Source organism: Gouania willdenowi, chromosome 5 (genome assembly GCF_900634775.1).
Source record: "Gouania willdenowi chromosome 5, fGouWil2.1, whole genome shotgun sequence".
Taxonomy (NCBI): domain Eukaryota; kingdom Metazoa; phylum Chordata; class Actinopteri; order Blenniiformes; family Gobiesocidae; genus Gouania; species Gouania willdenowi.
In genome coordinates this window covers 3202904-3225786 of record NC_041048.1, presented here as the reverse complement: position 1 = coordinate 3225786, position 22883 = coordinate 3202904, and the positions used below count along the sequence as shown (strand labels likewise).

At 37.0% G+C, this 22883-nt stretch overlaps 1 protein-coding gene across 2 annotated transcripts in view; it reads right to left on the bottom strand.

The window, feature by feature from the left end:
* Positions 1-22883, bottom strand: part of rspo4 (R-spondin 4) — a 55240-nt gene that overhangs the window by 5212 nt on the left and 27145 nt on the right. Inside the window, exon 4 of one of the 2 annotated variants that reach the window (XM_028446371.1) lies at positions 21094-21300. In XM_028446371.1, the coding sequence (XP_028302172.1) occupies positions 21094-21300 (207 nt within the window). The remainder of the gene's footprint in view (positions 1-21093; positions 21301-22883) is intronic. The other variant, XM_028446372.1, reaches the window with a different exon arrangement.

The following is a 22883-nucleotide window of genomic DNA, read 5'->3' as shown; positions in this document are numbered from 1 at the left end:
ACACACACACACACACACACACACACACACGCCACTGTTAATGTTGTTGACTGAAAACTTTTGTCATAGTTTTTGTCTAATACATTTTTTTGAAGCGACGTCAATGAAAACTACATCTAAACTATAGGGGTGTACATTGCCATAAATCTGACGATACGATACGCTTCACAATTTGCATGTCTTGATGCAATTTATCCCAATACTAAATCATACGATATACATCGTGACATATCGCAGTATCAATAATTACAAATTTCCCCTTTACATATCTCTATATATATCATGAACGCTTAAATCTATTCTGTGGCTCATAACGTAGTTTATTTTCTGGTTAAAGTTTATTTTAAGCCCTGTTTAGAATGAAGGCCTGGCTAAGTGCATGTAGCGAGGCTAATGCGTTATTCTGCTTTTTCAAACATCAGGATCAGACCCAGCATGGATAAAGACAGGCATGACCGATTTAAAACACTTTTCAGAAAAGGAAAATATATTGGGGGGGGGGCATTGGGGGGTACAACTCCATAACAGACATACACCAAAAACAGGGTTTGTGTTAGCGATTGAACGTTTTTTTTTACGTGTATTGACATTGGCCGATGTGGGCTGCTGCGTTAAATAATATATATATATATATATATACTGTATATATAATATTTTGTTCTACATCACCTGTTTTTAATATTTGTTAAATATTTTTCACTTGTCGTTCTACCTGACCTTTGTTCATTTCAATAAATGTTCCTTTTTTAGAAAATTGAGACTTGTTCCATTTGTTTTCATCATTGTGTGATTTTTATGACGTAAATTGAGGGAGAAAATGTAGTATCGGCTCAAGAAAATCAGCAGTCCATCGGTCCATCCCTAGTTTATATTTATACAATAAAATGTGTGTCAGAATTATTATACTTTTTGAAATTCAATTTGTTTTAAAAACTTTAAATTTTCTCTTTATTATTATTTTTAGTTAGTTAGTTAGTTTAACAAGTAATTAAATAACAAAGGAAGTGGTAAATGAACAAAATAATGACATTCAAGATTTGAAATCATCAAATTTTGTTTGTTCCTAGTTTGTTCATGTTTCTTATATACTGTATATATACAAAGTGCACAAATTACTGCACTATATATATATATATGCATATATACAGTATCCATATATCTATATGTATATATACAGTATATATATATATGTGTGTGTGTCATTACAGATTCAGAAAGAACCGTTGCAGAAACATGAACCTGTTACAAAAACACACTTTTCTAATATTGGCTGACTCAGCTTTTATTTCACTGCGAGGTTCCCCAGAAACACGATGAAGACAATGGGACGGTTTTGTGTTGCCGTTTCGTCTCTAATCAGTGGATGTTGTTCTGCGTTCACTGGCCTCCAGGCCACGTCTGCACTGACTGTAATCACTGTGGATCCATTTCATCTAACGTACAGTATGTGATGTAATTCAGCTCCTTGTTTGTGTCACAGTACACTGGCATCACCACTCAGACGCATGTGGAACGGAACATTAATACATTGTATTCATTTATATTTATATCAGTCAAACTTAAGAAAAATAAATAAAAAATTGTATGTGTGTTATGGAGCAGGAAGTCCCGCCCCCACTCACTCTCCTTTAATATTAACCACAATGTTCTTTTATTACTTTTCACCCTTTTTGTTAAAAAAAGAACTTTAGTCCTCATGGGTCACCTGACTAAGGATTTATTTTGTTGTTGCAAGAAATAAGTTGAATAAATTGTTCAATTTTTGTTTTTGTTTTTGTCCCAAAAAACTGAATAATAAAAGAGAATAATTGTTAACTGCTGTGTTCTAAATGTCTCTATAAAACTAACGTACTACTCACACTACATCTGAGTATGTAATGTGTTCACATTATATAATATGAATACAGGATGTAAACTATATGGGGACTTTTTTTAAGTCTGCACGGTGGACACACTAGTCAAACTCAACCGTCCCATGATGCATTGCGAGCGGAAAGTAAAATACCACTTTGCATCATTTCTAAACATTTAGCTTTACACTTGGCCACCGGTTTAACATTTATGTATGAATTTAAGATTTAGATTTAGATTTAACAGACCTTTCTGCTGACACATCATTTGGCCCGATCCGAGCACTTTTGGAAAACCAATGGGAGAAGCAGTATCGACGCTGTAGCCGCTTTCACACTGCTCTCTCCCATAGACACAGTACACGCAGGCAGTGCCCTTTCCTGCTCCTCTAGCTGACACGCCCCCAGCGTTTCAGTGCTTGTTTTCTATGATTTTGAGACCTAATTTTATATACTTAGCAATTATTTTTATCTTTCAAATTTGTCCCAGTGGTCAATGACACATTATTATAGTGTGACAAACTCATAATACATTTATTTCTGCTTTACACGGACTTTAACATTTAGATTTAACAATTAACATTCAAATTTACATTTAACATTTAGATTTACATTTAACAATTAGATTTAACATTTAGATTTATATTTAACAATTAAATTTAACATTTAGATTTACATTTTACATTTAGATTTAACATTTACATTTACATTTATATTTACATTTTACATTTAGATTGAACATTTTAGATTTAGATTTAAATTTAAATTTAACAATTAGATTTACATTTAATATTTAGATTTACATTAAACATTTAGATTTATCACTGACATTTACATTTATTTTTCATGTTTACAAATTTTTTTGAAATGATATAGAACATGCTGTTTTACACAAATGTCTGTATCAAATGAAAGAAAAATGAGCTAAATATTCCAAATATATCGGCTATAAAAAAGTGACTGCGTTTTTAATTCGTCACCCCATATAAAACATGCATGAGCCAATCAGAGGTCAGGGTTATTGTAATGAGGCGATAGCACACGTATAGATATGAACCATCTTCATCACCAGCAACATCATCATCATCATCGGTCGTCTCTGCGTTTGATTCTTTAAACCTAAATGATCTTAATTTCTAAATGCTGTGGTGCCAGACCAGTAAATGATCTCATATTCCCATTAAGATCAACTGGATAATAATCACATATGGTCTTTATTTATCGGAGATGGATGAGCTCCAGAAAATGTTGCTTGTTAACATCACAGACAAGGAATCAAAATGTTTCTCTTCATGTTTGTGGCTGTAGGAGATTCTTAAACAAGGAGCAGCTCCACGGACGTCTATCATCAACATCATGAGAGTTTAGATCTCCACTTTGTTTTCATTATTATAGCATTTATACAGAAGTGGATTAGGGCCAGTTTTTTGATGGAGAAAATAATTTTGTGGCAAATCAAGAATAAAGTTAAAGCTGCAGTATGTAAGTTTTTATTTGGCATAATTTAGTCAAAAATGTATAAACATCTCTGAGCATATTGTAATCCAAAGTGTTCTGAGTGGACAGTGAACCTCTTCACCTTCTCCTGGCTCTGTAAATGAAGTTTAGAAATCCAGCAGCGTGACGCTGGACTTCAGCCATTCAGAGATATTTCTACAAACATGTGTGCTCCATGAGTTGTTTAACTATTGGCTGCTCAGGTGTGTTCACGTACCAAATGCACTTGGCGGAAAAGAGAAGCAACAGTTTAAAGTCACAAACATACTCAGGGGGAACGGACCGCTTTGCATCCTCACGGATTCCTGTGACTGTGCAGGGTCCGCCCCACACACTGGTGTCAGAGAAAGAGTGAGAACAGACGGGATAAATGGTGTGTAAAATTAAGAGAAGCGTATTTATTTTACGGTCTGGATGCAGCGTGATGGTTGTCACTCTGCTCTGAGCGGCTGCTGGGATCAGCCGCGTGTGTGCGCTCTACGACGGGGACGAGCTGACGTCAACAGCCGCTGCTCAGGGCAGTAACTTCAGAGATACATTTATTCATGAAAAATATAATAATAATACAAGATAAAGTCCACGCATTTGTCACTAGTTTATATTGAGTAAAAATTTGCTAAATATAATTAATATATTTCGGAGAGAGGATTCTACAAACTGCATTTTTAAGTTGAAAAGACGTGATTCAAGTTGAAATTTTGAAAATAAACTCCATATACAATATTGTGATAAAAGGGGAAGGTTTTCTAATTAAGTCAAATCTACGGAAGCTGACGAGGGCCAATTCACGACATCCGACAAACATCTGATTGTGGCCGAGTATCGATGGGTTTAACAACAAAGAGATTATTTTATTTTTTTAGCTCATAAACAAGACCTTCTCATCTCTTTGGTCCTGTACTATGAAGCCGGATTCCTTCTTATCTCTCTTACTTCCTGGAATTATTCAGTGTGCGCTGTACTACGACGCTGGATAACTTCTTTCCGGGCTAAATCACCATGGTAACTTAGGCTGAACACATAACCTGGTCTGGACCAGGATATAAAGTGAAGTTGATGCAACACTGTTTTCTTTTTTTTTTCTTTTGTCGGTTTGTATATTTTGGGTTTTTTCTCTCATTTTGTGCCTTTTTTATGCATTTAAATAAAGTTTATTTTTACTTTAGCTGTAACTACTTTTGAAGGGCCTCTTGCTCAACACGTACAAAAAAAGTTCCGTTTTGTTGGAAAAAATCAACTCCATACGACCAAGTGTAAGTGATGATTGAGAGACAAACTCCAGAAACAGACTCGGGGGGTGGAGGGGGTGGAGGGGGGGTGTGTGGGGGGGGTGTGGTGGCCATCTGCCATTAATGTCTGTGGAGAGAGAGAGAGCGAAAGCCCAATCTCACACTTTTACACATTAACAGTGTCAGCAGCTGTGTTCTTTTCTTCCTGCTTTTTCTGCAGCAACAGTGTCATTTTTGGTCTAAATTATGGATTTTAATTCTTCATATTTTTCAAGAATTATTCTTCAATTACGACGTCAGCTGCTCGACACAGTTTCTACGTGATTGTGATTGTTCTGATTCTGCAATCCCCACATCTGTCACCCTGAAATCACCAAGCTTTAGAGAACATGTTTATATCCCGCTTCGTAGTACAGCTGCTCTCTGACAGAGAATGTTTGGTTAGGTGAAGCTAATGGAGATAAATCCAGTACATATCTAGCTTTGTAGTACACGTCCTTTAAGGACTTTGAACAGATAATGACAAACATTGTGATGCATTGTTTAAAAGAGGTTTGAGATTGGTTTAATATTTTTTTTTTAAAACAACAAAAAACAAAAACCGAGTGATGGACTTCAAAATTTGCAATAGGTTTAAATTTACAAAAGTTTCTTCAGTGTCGTGGCAACATTTTAGTGAAAGTTGTAAATCTGTAGCACATGTGGTTGATTTGTCGTGAATTTTTAAACTTTTGAACTTAAGAGGCTCTGTAACAGACGCCTTCAAACCAACACACTGATAGAAAAACCATAGCCTCCTTTAAATATGTATTCTACTGTACCTTTGATTTATCCCCCTTAAAAGCCCCTATGTATGTATGTATGTAATTTTTTGTTTTATTTAATATTTTTCTTTATTTGTGTGATGTTTTGTTTTTCTTTATTTTGCTCCTCTGTATAGAGATTGAACTTCTAGTTTGGACTTAAGTATTTTATTCTAACTATTGTTATTGTCGATTGTTGTATATGACATTCAAGTGCCTTGTTTTATGTATAGATTCTGTACTTTTGCTCAATAAAAAAACATAAAAAAATGCAGATTAACTTTATTTAAATTATTTCTGGCTGGTTTTCTTCTGTTTTTTTCAGTCTTAGTAAATATCTCCGTGTTTATTAGCGAACATTAGTGCATCAGTGTGAAACTGTCACATTTAAGTGCTTTCTTTTTTTTTCTTCTTTTCTTCTTCTTTTTTCCCCCTTTTTTTTCTTCTTCTTTTTTTTTCTTTCCTTTTTTTTTTTATTTAAGTGGTTTCTAATGGCCACAAGTGTGTGTGTGTGTGTGTGTGTGTGTGTGTGTGTGTGTGTGTGTGTGTGTGTGTGTGTGTGTGTGTGTGTGTGTGATCATGTGATGAATGGATACATTTGTTTAACAGAGTAAAACACTTTGATTAACGCACTAAAAACAAAGAATATTTTCCTACAAAATAAAAGAGAAGTTGATTTGTAACAATTTTAAAATAATACTAAAAGTTTTAGTTTTATGACCGGGCTTTCCCTCTCCACAGACATTAATGGCAGATGGCCGCCACCCCCGAGTCTGTTTCTGGAGTTTGTCTCTCAATCATCACTTACATTTGGTCATATGGAGTTGATTTTTCCATGAAATGTTACTTTTTTTGTCCGTGTTAAGCAAGAGGCCCTTCAGTGAAAGTGTTGAGTAGCTTTGAGTGGCTGGATTTACTTTAGGAACAAAAGTGTTTATTTAAATGAGGCAGATGTGGGCACATGGCGACCCTCACTCTGAGGGTGTGGCACCAAAAGTAAACAGGAAAACACACCAAACGACAACAAAAAAAACCGCACAAAATAGGAGAAAAACGAAACAAAAATGATCACAAAAATATACAAAATGACAAAAAAAAAAACACAAACTGGGAGAAAAATCTACGCAATGACTTAAAAAAAAATCAGGAAAACACACAAAACGACAACAACAGAAAATGCATAAAATGAGAGAAAAACTGAACAAAAATGATAACAAAAATATACAAGGTGACAAAAAAAGAAAACACGGAGTGGGAGAAAAATACACACAATGACTAAAAAAATACAAAATGACTAAAAACTAATTACAAAATGACAGGAAAACACACAAAACAACAAAAAAACACACAAAATAGAGAAAAATCGAAACAAAAATGTTAGCAAAAATATACAAAAAAAAAAAAAAACTGGGAGAAAAATATACGCAATGACAAAAAAAAATTCCATGACAGAAAAACGCACAAAACGACAACAAAAAAGGCACAAAATGAGAAAAAAACCAAAACAAAAAAACCGAGTGACGGACTTAAAAATTTGCAATAGGTTTAAATTTACAAAAGTTTCTTCAGTGTTGTGGCTACATTTTAGTGAAAGTTGTAAATCTGTAGCACACGCGGTTGATTTGTTGTGAATTTTTAAAGTTTTGAACTTAAGAGGCTCTGTAACAGACGCCTTCAAACCAACACACTGATAGAAAAACCATAGCCCCCTTTAAATATGTATTCTACTGTACCTTTGATTTATCCCCCTTAAAAGCCCCTATGTATGTATGTAAAAAAAAAACACACACACACAAACTGGGAGAAAAATATATGCAATGACTAAAAAAACATTACAAAATGACTTAAATGACTTACAAAATGACAGGAAAACATGCAAAACGACAAACAAACAATAATTATAATTGCATATTCATAATGTTTTCTGCTTTGAGCACCTGCCTTCCAAATGTCTGTGCACGTGCCTGGATTTATTTACTATTTAAACTAAGCCCTGGTTATTTACATTTGGTGTTTTTTGCATTAGTTCCAGAGTTTGGAAATCAACACATTTCCATTCCACTCAGCCTTTAGCACGCAACATTGGTTTCTAGATATGGATCTTTTAAAACGTTTAAGTCACCACAGCTGCTTTTGTTCACATGTTTCAGTCCAGTGTCAAACACTTGTGTGATTGCAAAATGTATCTTTTTTTCCAACACTTGTTGATCTCACACTTAGTGCTTTAAATACTGTATGTGGTCACACAAACAAAAACTGCCAAAGACAAAAAAACCCCTAAAAACATGAAAGGGGTGATTTGTGAAATCAACTCAAACTGTTGTGCGCACACACATAATGGCCCTGAAAGTGGCTGGATTACTCCTCTCACATCCATTAATCACAGCTTTTAGAAGACGATCCGTCAGCCGTCACTAGCTGTTAGTTTCATTCTGACTGTAGTGGAATTCCACCTCGCAGTGATGTGAGCTGGCACCACATCTTTCTGACCTTCACAGGAACAACACATGTGACTCCTCAGAGCGATGAGAGACAGACGTTTGAGCCTCAGAGACACTGAGAACTTCACTCACATACTTTAAAAAGATGATATAGTTACCATCAGTGGCGGACTGGGACTCTTTTTTGTTTCTGAATGTTTCCTTCATGGCAAATAAGACGTTTCATTTTCTTCTACGTCTTCACAGTCTCATCTTTGGTTTCTTTTGACTTTTCACTGAGACAAAGCTATAAAGGCCCATGTGTCCAATAATTAGACTGGCCTCACATGGGTGATTATATACGTCTACTTATACCTGGACATGTCCTTTTTTCACATCTTTTCTGGCCAGATTTTACAAATTCATTCAAATGACCAGATTTCCCAGGGACCATGAACGCATCGAGGGGAACACATTAATTAAAAAAAAAAGTAACATAATATTATATTTGCTTTATCTGAGAAATTCCACCACTTTCTAAAAGCTACTGAGTTGCTCTTTACAGCCAATGTCAATCAATATCTAGACATTTTATTCACTAACTCACACATGTCAAACTCAAGGCCCGGGGGCCAAATTCGGCCCTTTTGAGCATCCAATTCGACCCCCGGCAGCAAGTAATAAAAGTCAGAGAAACCATGAATCATTGTGTACATTACCAACTGATTCAGTTCATTAATACACAAATTCAATGAAACTCCACAATATTAGCCAGGCTCATTTCCTCATGCTTATGTCACATGATGGCAGACATTTTTAATCACAAATCATTAAAAACTCAAAATCCTGCAGTTTTCTTCAAATTGTTCCACAAAATTTACATAATAATTGGTCAAAAAATCAAATAAATTGAAAGTGAAGATGATGCAGGGACTGAAATCTGTCACTTATTGCTTTGATATTATTAAATTTATTTACCGGTACTGTATACGTGGAAGTCCAAACTCGAGCACAATAATTATTGAATTACACACTTAGAACAAACTGTTACGTATTTGTGGCTGGTTTGCTTCGTTTTATGTGTACTTTGCAAAATAGGGAAACACGTTGATTTAAATGACCGTCACTCAGCTAATATTTGCTCTATCGGAGAAATTCCACCAGTTTCTGAAAGCTAAAGAGTTGCTCTTTACAGTCATTACTGTATGACAGAATTATTAAAGATGTTTGTTTTGTTTTGACAAAATCGTCACACATGAGGAAAAGAGAAGAGATCCAAGATGGATTGAAAGAGACCAAATGCTGGTGGATTGAATTAAAAACATCATCATGAAGATCCTCCTGGATCATCAAACCTCCATGGAGGTTCAGAGAGTGACTAGAAAACCAAGGAGCCACGAGGAGAAACTTAGAATGTAGGAAGTTAATGTAAAGTTTCCATCATCTGGTCTAGACTTCATCACCTCCATCTCCATGACAACAGACAGAATAAAGCTCAGAAGCTGGGTTTCCATTACAAATTTTCACAAAATAAAAGTAAGATTTCTGAATGTTGACAAAGTATAATTGTGCTTTGAATGTGTTTCCATTAAACGTTTTTTGGAGTCTCGTAACTCTTGAAATCTCGCCCAGTGAGACTTCCTCTGTATTCCTTTGTTGTTTCACGTCTAATGTGGCACTGAATATTTCAAAGATTAATGTTAAGAAACGTCTGGGTCTCCTCTTCTGTCCACACGTACCGCGTCATGTTTTCTCAGTGAGCAGTGGTCATGTGACCAGGTATGTCACGTTCTTTGTCGCGTATTTGCGGAATAAAGTGTTTCCATTGTGCTTTTGTGACACGTTTCAATATGGAAACGTGTGAAAAACCTTCTATTTACATTTTGTGCATTTCCAAGGGTAATAGAAACCCAGGAGTCAGCATTGGACCATGTGTTTTAAACATTCACAGTTATTTATTGAAGTGTTTATTTAATGTTCTGTAAGCCATGAGGTTTTTCTTTCCTCTAAGAGATGTTTGTTATTGTTTCAATGAATGAGAGATTTAAAGGAGGACAGATTGTTCTAATGCATAATAAAGGGGATGGACTTGAGTCATTACCAGTGTTATGCTAGTTACTGAAAAAAAGTAACTAGTTACCATTACTAGTTACTTCATTAACAAAGTAACTCAGTTACTATTTTAATTACTTACACCAAAAAGTAATGCGTTACTGGAAAAAGTAACTTTTGAGAATGTATTATTTATTTTGGGTAATTTGTGTCCATACAGCTTCATATTAGTGCTGTAATAATATAATAATCCACTGTTGATCAACTGCTATAAAACAACCATAAATGATGTGCATATAAAACACAAAACAGCTTCTCCAAAATTAGAACAGTATTTTTTCAGCCTTAGCACAGTAATGTAAAGTAAGCTGTGCATATTCCAGGTGCACATTCTGCTGTTGAAAATGCTGAGTCACTGCTGTTAGCGGTGACTCAGCATTAGCGACAGGCTTCTTATTTACAACAACATACCGTGCAATAGTTTGGCTGACCTGTTCCTGGATAACAGTCACAGTCCATTAAAATCCAGCCGCAGCGTTAGCTTAGCTTCACTGATGCATCTTTTGAAGACAAAAATAATGCGCGTAATTCCACTCTGAGAAGCTCGTACTGCTCTCGCATTGACTCGCCATGATTGGCGCACGTGATGTAAACACAAACACACTGACAATGCTTCTTCTTCTACTGTTTTACTGTGTTTGGCACGACATCCTGCAAAAATATGTAGCGCCACTGTAAACAGGAAGTACACTGCAGCTAGCAAAGTCACGGACAAACGCACCATATTGTAACATTAACGGCGTTATTTCTTTAGAAAAATATTGCGTTACAGTACTAGTTACTGTCAAAAGTAACGTTGGGGCCCAACACTGGTCACCACTGATTTTAGTTTGTTTCCAAGTCTTTGTTATAAAGATAGAAATACATTTGTAAACCTTATGGACAATAACAACTTATTTATGTACTATATTGTATTTTGCCGTTACCAGGTAGATTAAAAAAAACGTAAATCACTTTGAGTATGCCGAGTTTAGCCCATGTGTACTCTTTTTTGAAATCAAAATAAGGTCACCCTATCACACAGAGCTTAGTAAACCCTAGAGTTAAAGTAAACTTCATTGTCTCAGTGAGTCTTAATGTGTCAGTACTTAGAGGAAAAAGATCATCTGCGATATCCAAGTGGGCTTTGAGTGCTGTTCAGTCTCACTTGTTCTTGGCTATAGCTAGGTTGGCTAGCTAGGTGTAGCGTGCAAAACTCTGAATGTGTTGTGGGGTTGATTTGTTCTGCTTCTCTTGCAAAAAAAAACTCCAAACAAAATAATTGAAAAAACAACCAGAGCAGCAGTTGGACTTTTAACCCGAGAACTTCGGTTTTTATTCCGATGTTCAGCGAACGAATAAAAGGCCAGAAACAACTCTAGTGAGCATCTGCTGTCTGATAAAACGTCTGTAATGCCTTTGATGTTAACATCATATCATTAGGGAGATAAAAGCATCATCTTGAGCACTGATAGTCTGATAAATCAGCAACATTGAACATGTGAGCTCAGGTTGAGTTTGATATAAAACCGATGTGAGGCAGATGCCTGCAGCTGGATTTCATGACAGATTCCACTGTTTTCCTAACGTTTACGATTGTGTTGTGTCACACCATTAAACACTTGCTATGCAACCTATTTGACTTCATCGCGGGGGGAATGCAGCACGCCCTGAAAAAGAGCCGCCCTGTTGCTTCCATTTTTCAAAAACGATCTGGGTTTTAACGACGGCAGATTATCACCAACATAAATATAAGGTAATATGCTTTCACGCTAACGTGGAACACGTGTCTCTTTACACAACGTCTGAACTTATGCTTTTTTTCCTTCAAGGAGAACTTAGGATGGAAGTCATCAAAGCATGTGGAAGAAATAAAGAGATATACTGTATGTAATGATAGAGTTTATCAAAGATTTGGCCACATTTTCACATATCACGATGAAGCTTTGGTCGTGTGTTTTGGACACTTTTCCTCCTATGTGGCAAAAAAAGATGATGGTGTCTTTTCAAAACTTGAAATTGTTTGATTGCTAGAGTTCATGCTTCTAAACTCGTGGTTCTCAGACTGTTTTGGGAGTGTTCCCTACTTTAAACAAAGGTGAACTTTCAAGCCCCATCTGCACCCATAAATTTAAGGGATGACTGTCGACAGTCCCAGTTATGAATTTTATTAAATTAACTAGAATATTTGCATTTCCTGATGCAAGTGTGGATGCAGGTGCTGGCCCACATCATTGAACACTGCATTAGTCTAGCATTAGCATTAGCTTTAGCCTAGCACATTAACATTGCCCTAGTATTAACCTAACATTAACATGAGTCTAACATTAGCATGAGCCTAACTAGCATTAACATTAGCAATAGCTAACATTAGCATTTACATTAGCATTTACTATAATTAGCATTAAACTAGCATTAGCGTTATCATAGCTAGCTTTAGTTAACATAAACCTAGCATTAACATTTATTAGCATTTGCTAGCATTAGCCTAGCCTTAGCCTAATATTAGCATTAACCAAGCATTAACCAATCATTAACATTATCATTAGCTAGCATTAGCATTAAACTAACATAAGCATTAGCATTAACTAGCATTAACCTTAGCAATAGGTAGCATTAACATTTACATTAGCATTTACTAGCATTAGCATTACATTATCATTAACTAGCATTCACATTAACATTAGCATTTGCTAGCATTAAACTAGCATTAACATTTGCAGTAGCTAGCGTGAGCTAACATAAACCTAGCATTAACATTTATTAGCATTTCCTTGCATTAGCCTAGCCTTAGCCTAATATTAGCATAAACCTAACATTAGCATTAACCTAGCATTTACATTAGCATTAGTTAGCATTGACATTAACTAGCATTAGCATCAAACTAGTATTTGCATTAACTAGCATTCATATTAACATTATTATTTGCTTGCATTGGCATTACACTACCATGAGCATGAACTGGCATTCACATTAAAATTAGCATTTGCTCGCATTAGCATTAAACTAGCATTAACATTAGCATTAGCTAGCGTTAGCTAACATAAACCTAGCATTATCATTTGCTTGCATTTGCCTAGCCTTAGCCCAATATTAACATTAGCCTACCACTAGCCTCACATGAGCATTTGACTATTCATGTTAATGCTCTAATGTGCAGGGTTTGTTTTCGTATATAAATAGGATGGATAACTAAAGGATGATGTCAGAGGTTGTTGGTCAGAAAACACGTGGAATTAAATGGAGGTTAACGTGTTGTTTTTAGACAACGTGTCTTAATGTTTGGATTCTCCATCACGTGGCTAACATCTGTGGTTTTTGGTTGACGCGTCTTAAGCAAATATTAGAACCGTGAAATTTGAAAATTTATGTTTCCTAAAAGATAAAGTGCAACTTGTCATGTGTTGCCAACTTGAAATAAAGTTGCTCTTTTGAAACTGTTGGATTTATCATAAATGCCAGATTTAAACTGACAAGCCCATCATCTTCTTCAGCTATTGTTCTGAGCTCAGGAGCAAATGTTGGGCAAACACTCAAAGTTCTCTTACTTTCACTCAGGTGGGAATTCTCTGGGTTGAGTCAAGAACAAATGAAAGTTTCTATTCGTATGGTTGCCGTACGGACAACCCCCAGTGCTATTGGAACGTTTACCGAAGTATACGTACGTAGCATCTTCGGGTTAGGGTTGTGCACCGATTCCTAAATGCCCGCATTAGTTTGTTTCCACAGCTTGCTCTGTTTGTTTATGCAGGGTTTGTATAAGATGCGTTCAGAACACGACTGCAGTCTGTGTGTGTGTGTGTGTGTGTGTGTGTGTTTGCCTGCGGAGCCGCTGACCATAGGCTGACAAGGGAGAGAGAGCGCTGATCACTTCTTCTCTGGTCGTATCATAGACAGCGCGCCTTCTACGGTTTAAATTATTAATTTGGGGAGTTCAGCCAGAATGTAAGCTTATTCAAGCAGTTAACAGCTGTAATTTAGCCCCGCTAAATGAGGAAGTGTAGGACAGTCCTTTGCTGCTGCTGTCTCTCTGTAGCGGGGGAGGGGCTGCTGCCTCTACAGACAGTGACGGCCAGTTATTGCTTTTTTAATTTTTTTTATTGACATGCACTCCATACAACTATTACAATATATACCATTCACACATTTACCCGTTTTTATAAAACATGTAAATTATTTACAGTCATATACAATTTACATATGTGCATAAAGAAAAAAATACTTGGGATACTTTTACTTTAATCAACAGATTTAAGGATTAAAAAATGTCCGAAGTTTCTACTGTTCTTTTGTCTTATACTCCATGTAAAGAGGTCTTATGTTCGTCTATTTTCTTTTTAAAGTGGTGCAATTTTTGTGGCTTTAGACTCCAATTACATTTATCTATATAGTGTCTTCCCTACAATATAAACAAGTTCAAAATATTTCCACTGTATCCAGAATAATAATAATCTTTCTCAACTGGAAGAACTGTTGATTGATTAGTCACATGACTGTTCCAGGGTTTGACTTTCCATCCATCCATTTTCTTACCCGCTTATTTCCCGTTTTAACAGGGTCGCGGGGGTCTGCCGGTGCCAATCTCCGGCTCTCATAGGGCGCTTGGCGGGGGTACACCCTGGACAGGGCGCCAGTCCATCACAGGGCAACAGAGACACAGACAACCATTCACTCTCTCATTCACTCCTATGGGCATTTTAGAGACTCCAATCAACCTTACAGTCATGTTTTTGGATTGTGGGAGGAAGCCGGAGTACCCGGAGGAAACCCACGCAGCACGGGGAGAACATGCAAACTCCACACAGAAAGGACCCAAGTGTCCACCCCAGGGCTTGAACCCAGGACCTTCTTGCTGTGAGGCGGACGTGCTAACCACTAAGCCACCGTGCGCCCCGGGTTTGACTTTGTTTTATTTTATTTCACATCTACCTGGGCTGCAGCTCTTTGTTTTTTCTGCTGCCAACTTGTTTGTAGTTTTATTTCAGCAAGTTTCAGTTTTAATTAAATACCCTAGTTACAGTACAGTAACCAAATTAAACCGTATCAACTAAGTGAATTAATAAAAATGGCCTGTGTAAAGGCTTTTTTAAATGAAAAAAAATATCCTGCGAAATCTGTGACCTGTTGAACTGCACAACTCAAAAAATCGGAATCAAGAATCGTTTAGAACAGGAATCGAAATTGAGAATCGGAATCGTTAAAATCCAAACGATGCCCAACCCTAATTAAGGGTTAAGTAGGGGAATGTGTTTTCTGGATGATACCCCCCGGGGGAGTTCAGGGACTACCCAAGTTAGATAGGGAATCAAAGGCAGGCATGGTCTTAATCATGTGACCTAAACTGGCCAATGACTGGCCTATCACATGACCTAAACTGGCCAATGCGGGGCGCTGCGTACGGATAGAATGTCGGTATATTAATAGCCACTGTCATAACAAATATCAGCTGCGACCATTGAGGTCAGGACTTTTTCACCTAATCTTAAAAAAAGGCGCACACACACACACACACACACACACACACACACACACACACACACACACACACACACACACACACACACTGTATTGCAGATGAATTAATTTTAGAAAATGTGAGAGTTCTTTTGACTATTTGTGACGCAGTCATGTGATATACACTCAGGCAAACATCAAACCCCTGCAATTATTCTGGACTTTCAATGACTTTATGACTGAGATACGTATCTCTAACTGAATTATTTGCTAACGTTCACAGTGATCAATGCTTTTAGTCTCATTTTTATTTACTTCTGCAGGACCAATTTGAATGCTCCAAGGGTCCAAATCTGGCCCTTGGGCTTTTTGTTTGACACATGTAATGTGTAAACTGTGGGATTTATTTTCTTGTGAAGATGTCATGATGATTATGAACTTAAGATTAGCTGTATGGTTCTCGTTTCAGACTTGCATGAATAGTCAGTTTTTGCACTTTATTTTGTTGTTTATTTTTTACTTTTCATATTTAGTTTGAAAAGCTCATACAGAGTTCACAGTCAAAGATATTTTAATTTAATAAATATGATAAATAAAAAATAAAGTAGAAAAACCCTAAAATAATTTCATAATTTTTAGTTTTTAAAATAACAAATCATATGGATTTTGAGAAAACATCATCATGTATTGTATGTTGCAGTGCATCATCCCACCCCTACTTATACCTGAATAAAACTGCCTAAATATGTCCCCTTACTTTACAGAATAATAATCATTTCTCTTTTGATTAAATCCACAGAAAGGTTGAACAAAGATAATTTTGTATCCTCATCAACTTTTATCAGTGAGTTTTGCTATTTGGCAGTTTAGGCAAAAATTAAATGAAATACATACTTTTGGGAAACTCATGGAGGAAATTTACTACCTTTGGGACACCCACAGTCGTAAAAGAACAGGTTTTTGTTTTTTTATTGATTGACAGCTTTAAAGGGGTCCTTCACTGTTTTTCCAAATGTGGCCTAAAATCATTGAAATGTCCTTATTGGTAGATCTGTGCCTAATAAAACACATTATTTTGCACCATAATTGTTTTATTAACTTTAAAAAATGGGACTATTTTACAGTTTCAGAGCCTGTGTTCCTCCATCTTGAAATCATGTGATTGATGATGTCACACGGCCCCACTGCCTGTAAACATCCCATTGTTTTCTATTGAAGTGAAACATTGAGCCTGATTTTTACATCATTTAGCAGCTTTTTAGGTCATTTAGCAGCTTTTTCAGTGTTTTTGGTTGCTCTAAATAATCAGGAAAAGTTAAACATGCCGATGTAACCCTCTTTTGTTTACCAAAAGAGGATAAAAACCCAAAACAAATCTGTAAATGCAGGGGGCAACAGTTCCAACTCTGTGATTTGGTAGTAGACAATGAAGCAGAGAAGAAAAGCTCTCCTAAGGGACCTCTACTCTCCCTTAAGCAGTCCACGGCTGACACTCTGATGGCTGAAGTTAGTGAGTAAATGACGTATTGTTGAAGACCTGAGGTGGGAGTCCATCAGCTCTTGATAAAAATAGATTATAATCTCATTGGCACTTCCAGGTTGGAATATTATCTTCACCTTTCACAACCTCTTACTCTGAAAAGGCAGACTAAGTCCGCGAGGATAAAAGTCAAACACAAACATGATGTGGAACTTTGTTTGAACATTACTCCATTTCCAAACAACCTAACCAGTTTGTCCTGCAGTTAACCTGTCAGTTATGTCGCTTTGAATTGAACTGACTGTAATCAAAAGACGGGAAAACCACCAAAACACCTTGAACAACTACCAGAACTCTGCTTTTTGATTTTTTAGGAACCAACACCATGAGAAGAGAGTGAAAGTTGATAGTGGATCAGAGTCATGTCCTTCCTCATCATCTGAAAACAATAAGACAACAAGAAAGAGGAATTATACGACTAGAGCTGTCTAGTCTGGAACACCGAGGAATGCCAGGGAGATGCAACAGCACTCTTATTCTTTTATCCCACATGTGGGCTATTAAGTGCATGGACCCCAGCTCAGAGCCAGACTCTGCTGGATCACATTTCTATAGTTGGCCAAAGCCGCTGCGTATGTGATCTGACAATGATAATGATGATTACTACAAATGACATTGTTCCACTGAGGAAGAAATGGGAAACTAACACACACACACATACACACACACACACACACACACACACACACACACACACACACACACACACACACACACACACACACACACACACACACACACACACACACACACACACACACACACTGTTTGAAATGAAACTCACAGACAAACATTAAGTTCAATCTACACTAAAAGTGAACATACTCAAAAATCTGAAAATGTGCTACGCTAAAAATTTCGATTTCCGCAGCTCACCTGCACACATTTTTTTATTTTTTTATTTGATATTTAAGTATTTTGATAAAGTTCAGACATAGAGAAAAACCACATTTAGACATCTAGACCAATTCATACTTTTTAATTATTCAAACAGTAACAACATGCATCTATACACGCACCCACACACACAGGTGCTCATTCTTTATACATTGACACAATACAGAAAAGAGTAAAAAAAGGCCATTGTCCATTTCAAGTCCAATATCTATATCTTAACAATGGTACAGTCCAAAAGAGGGTTTCAGGATTTTTCCCATTCATGTAGATTACCAAAGTTTACAAATCTATGCTTTTCCATATCCCTTTATCTTTACCTTTATAAAGAACATTCCAGCTACAAGTTGGCGCAAGTGAATTCACGTCATATGCCACACCCACATTCTACCATAAACAGTCAAAGGAACTCATGAATGGTTTTTGCATTAAAATGAGCTGCTGACCAATGGGATTCTATTTCATCTCCGTGGTTTGGCTCGGTTTGCGTTCAGAGAACAACTTCTAATCTACTCCAAACATGCAGTTCCATGAGCTAACATTGTCGTTGTTATCATACTTTTGGTGATTTTAAACCTCAGGTTTGGACTATTGCCGGCTGTCCTGACTACCCACAATGCCGTGTGCTTTATGTCATTTTTCTTCTTTCTTTCTTAGTTATTGGCGTGATACAACTACTGTTGGGCCAACATTACTTTTGACAGTAACTAGTAGTCTAACGCAATATTTTTTTAAAGAAATAATCTGTTACAGTTACAATATGGTGCATTTGTCCGTTACTTGGCTAGCTGCAGTGTACTTCCTGTTCACAGTGGCACTACATTTTTTGTGGGATGCTGTGTCATTCACCGTAAAACAGAAGAAGAAGAAGCATTGTCGGCGTCTCTCAGTTTACATATCGTGCGCTAGTCATGGCGAGAGCAAGACGAGCTTCTCAAAGTGGAAATACACGCATTATTTTACTCTAGTTGAGCATTAGGACAAAAACATTTTGGTGAAGTGTAAGCTGTGCCTTTCAGGCTCGAAGGTTCAAACAGCAATTCCAAAAGATACATGCATCGGCGAAGCTCAAAGCTAAGTGATACAGCACTGATATGAAGCTATACGTACATAAATGACCGGAAAAAATAATACAGTACAAAATAATAATTGTAAGTAACTTAAAAGTTACTTTTTACAGTGACGCATTAGTTTTTAATGTAAGTAATCAAAATAGTAACTGAGTTAGTTTGTGAATGAAATACTGTACTTAGTAACGGTAACTAGTATATGCTTTATTTCATGACTTTTCCATACCACATTGGTATATATCCATTAAAGGACATGTTGTTTATTGGTTAATGGCGTGTTGCACACTACTTCATTTCCGATACTTTCTGGTTTTAGTCCATACCAAGCACACATTGTGTTCACAGCGCTCCTAATTACTTTAGACTTCGATCAGAAACGCTCTGAGACCGGCAGAAACAATCGTTCTAGAATTTTCCTGTTTGATCCACTCGAGACTTCATTTGCATGTTCACACCGATCAAACGAGGAGGACTATCAGAGCAAACAAATCCTAGAGCGTTTTATCCACTCTAGGATCCATATCATGACATAGATATAGATTAGTTTTCTGTTTTTGGGCATTTGGAGTAAAGCATTTTTTGTTTTTTGTTCACATGCAGCCAATCTAGAGTAAAAGGGAACATGTCCCATAAATGTTCTTTTATCCTTTACATTCTGTATTATCTCTCAATAAAGCAAACTTACATTTAAATCTTAGAAAGTCAGATGAGTTTAGAACTAATGATTTAGAGCGGGAGTGTCACACACATTTTAGTTCAAGGACCAAATACCAAATATCATGGATGCTCAAAATTCTTGGGTGTTGCACGTCATTTTCTCAATTTTTTAAAGCAGAACTAAGTAACTTACCCTAAGCACTCCCCCTACAGGTCCCTTTGTTATGTTACTGTTGTAAAAACTCTTCTCCATCCGCCCCCTGCCCCACCACACAGCTACATGTGCACCTTTGATCTCCAAAGACAGTAGCAACCGATCACTGAAAAATCCTAATACAACAGTGACACTAAGGGGGCTTTCACACATATAGTCCCATGTGACCATGTGACCAGTATGAGGAAGAGAGACAAGTTAAATAAATGAGTAAAGTGAGAGTAATACGGAAGGAAGTGTGGAAATGTGTGTGTGTGTGTGTGTGTGTGCTGACAAAGCGGCTCTGAGGATGAATGGATATATGTGTGTGTGTGCTGCCTGATGGAGCTCTGGGTTGCGAGCTCTGTGGACGCGCCTGTTGCCGTGACGACAGTGTGTGTGATTGCTGCTGAGCTGGAGTTGCTCCGTTCCTCAGACAAAGATCTTCTCTGCCTTTTTTTTTTTTGCTGCTCCGCCATGACAAAAGTTTAAGAAATGTGAATTAGTAGACAACCGTGTGCAGCCACGGTCTGGTCATGATCTAGCATTAGTTTGTATTGGGTTGACGTAAAGCAGTACGTCTGCCACTGCGTCAGAGGCAGGGAAAGTTGGAAGTGCTGTTTTCTGGCCAAAGACAGCAGTGGTGGATGAAAGACCCCCCAATCCCCCCATAAACACTTGTATTACCCTCACAAGGACTATGAGGAGGATTTATTGAGGTGAAAAAGTGACTTAGTTCTGATTTAATGCAATTTGCCAGAATCCTGTGGGATTATTTTTGAAAATTTTCCAGGCTTTAGAGAAGAAAAAAAATGCAAATCAAATATACGGCAAACCCCCAAAATTTTGAGGGCATGCCATAGATATCTACAACTTTTATGGTGATTCACAAGGAGCCATGTGTTTGCTGTATATTTGACCTTGAACAAAATCATCCTGCGGACCAGATCAGATCCTCTGACCTTGAGTTTCATACATGATCTGTTCTATTGGTGCAGGTTGGAGTGTGACTGTTTGAAGGTGGGACCGGTGTTTTTATACAGGTAACCAGTTCAAACAATGAGTGGAGGATAGAAGAAAAAATAACAGGTCTGTGAGAGACGCATACACAAAACGCATCTCCATCTGGTTGGTCTATTTTCCTGCAGTTCATTTTCTATTTAAAAGGTTGAAACCCTGCTATTTAAAATTCTAAACCTGCCGCCAAGATTTCCCAAATTATTGGAAATGTATGTTTTGAGTGAATTCCAAATTAAATTTGGTTTTTGATTGCCAATTGTACCTATGATGAAAATTACAGACCTCTTTCCTCTGTTTAAGTTAGAAAAACGTGCATAATCTTTTGCCCCACTGTATCCTGATTTCAGGTTAGTCTATCTTAGTCTTCTGTCTCACCTGTGGGACACCTTTTCTTCATCTTGCATCTCTGCGTCTCGCTGTGGGACGGGCACAGCAGCTCTGTTTTGCTCTCAGGCATTCTCCTGGCCAGCCCACCTCCCCGGGTCCTGGTCTGCTTGCCCCACCTGTAGCCGCAGGTGACGCCGTTCCTCAGACAGACGCTCCACTCGCTCCAGTCTCCCAGTGGAGCAGTGAGACAATCTTCTGGAAACCACAAGAGAGAGAAAAGGGACACGTGAAGGAAATATTGTTGCTTTTGTACTTGTAAAAACATGCATAAAACCACAAAGGGTGATGAAAAAATGCAATTGAAGAGGCCAAGTGTCAAATATGTTCCACATGTCTCACTGAAATGAAACTCAAGACCTTGTCAACTCTTATTTTGAAATTCTATTAAAAAGAATAATAAATTCAAGCATTCAATCGACTTGGTTTGGTATTGGCAGAGATAAAGTAATGGATTACAACTACTCACGTTACTGTAATTGAGTTGCTTTTATGTGTACTTGTACTCTTTTTTGAGTATATTTCTCCATCAGTAATTTTACTTGTATTTATGTACATTTTAAAAGAAGTAATTAGTTGCATTTCTACACCCAACTGTTACTTATTTATTTATTTATTTATTTATTTTAATTTTAAAATGATCAGCAGACATTGTGAAACTACAACAGACAACTATCAAATACATCACATCATATTCGACCAATCAGATTTAACGTAATGTACGTGATGCCAAAACACCATTGGATGGATGTTATTTTAATTTTTAAAGTTCATTAATGTATCTATACTTTTTCATTTCATTTCGTTTGTACATTTTGACAAACCTTTTATTTTATACAGATGCCTTTGTGCAAAATCAATCAATCAATCAATCAATCAATCAATCAATCAATCAATCAATCTTTATTTCAGACTCACAAAGGTCCATAGAGAACATTTAAAATACAGACAGACAAACGTAACAGAGAATATCACTATTATAGTCCATATAAACACTCTCCTGTGCCTCCAGAGCTCTGAGCTGTACCTGATACTGCTCTGGTCAGTCTGTATAAGAGTAATTATCATTTCATTATGTGAGTCCATGAGCCTTATCATACATTTATAAACAACATTTCTTATGACAGCGTTTAATGTGGTCACATTATTCTGTACAAACAGCAGACCTGAGAGCATCGTTTATGGAATGTAGCCTTTGTGTAGCAGCACCACTAGTGGGCAGTGTAGAGTGGTGTGCACTAGGCTTTAAACAAAGATATTTTTACATTTGCTGTACACATACAATTTACAGTACTGCCTCTGAATGTCATCATCATCAGAAAGGTCACTGCTGATGACGTGACCGAGGTATTTGACTTTTTCCACAACCACCAGCTCCTCTTCTGACAAGTGGAACATGGGAAATACAGCCTTACGCTGCTCCTTAGTCCTCACAATCATCACAACACTTTTTTTTAGTGTTAAACCATATTGTTCACCATATTCAGTGCACACTTTAAGCAGTTGCTGCAGGCCTGCGGAGTAGGGTGACATGATGACCAGGTCATCAGCGTAAAGTAGATGGTTTAACAGCCTTTCCTCTATCATACAGCTGGTATTACAGTTTTTCAATGTTTGAGAGAGATCATCCATGTAAAGGTTAAAAAGCATGGGTGACTAGATCCCACCCTGCCTCACCCCATTAGTCACTAAAAAAGGACTTGATGTCACACTTCCCCATCTAACCTGCATTGTTTGATGCGTGTACCAAAAACCTAGGGCCCAGATTAGGTAGAGAGGAA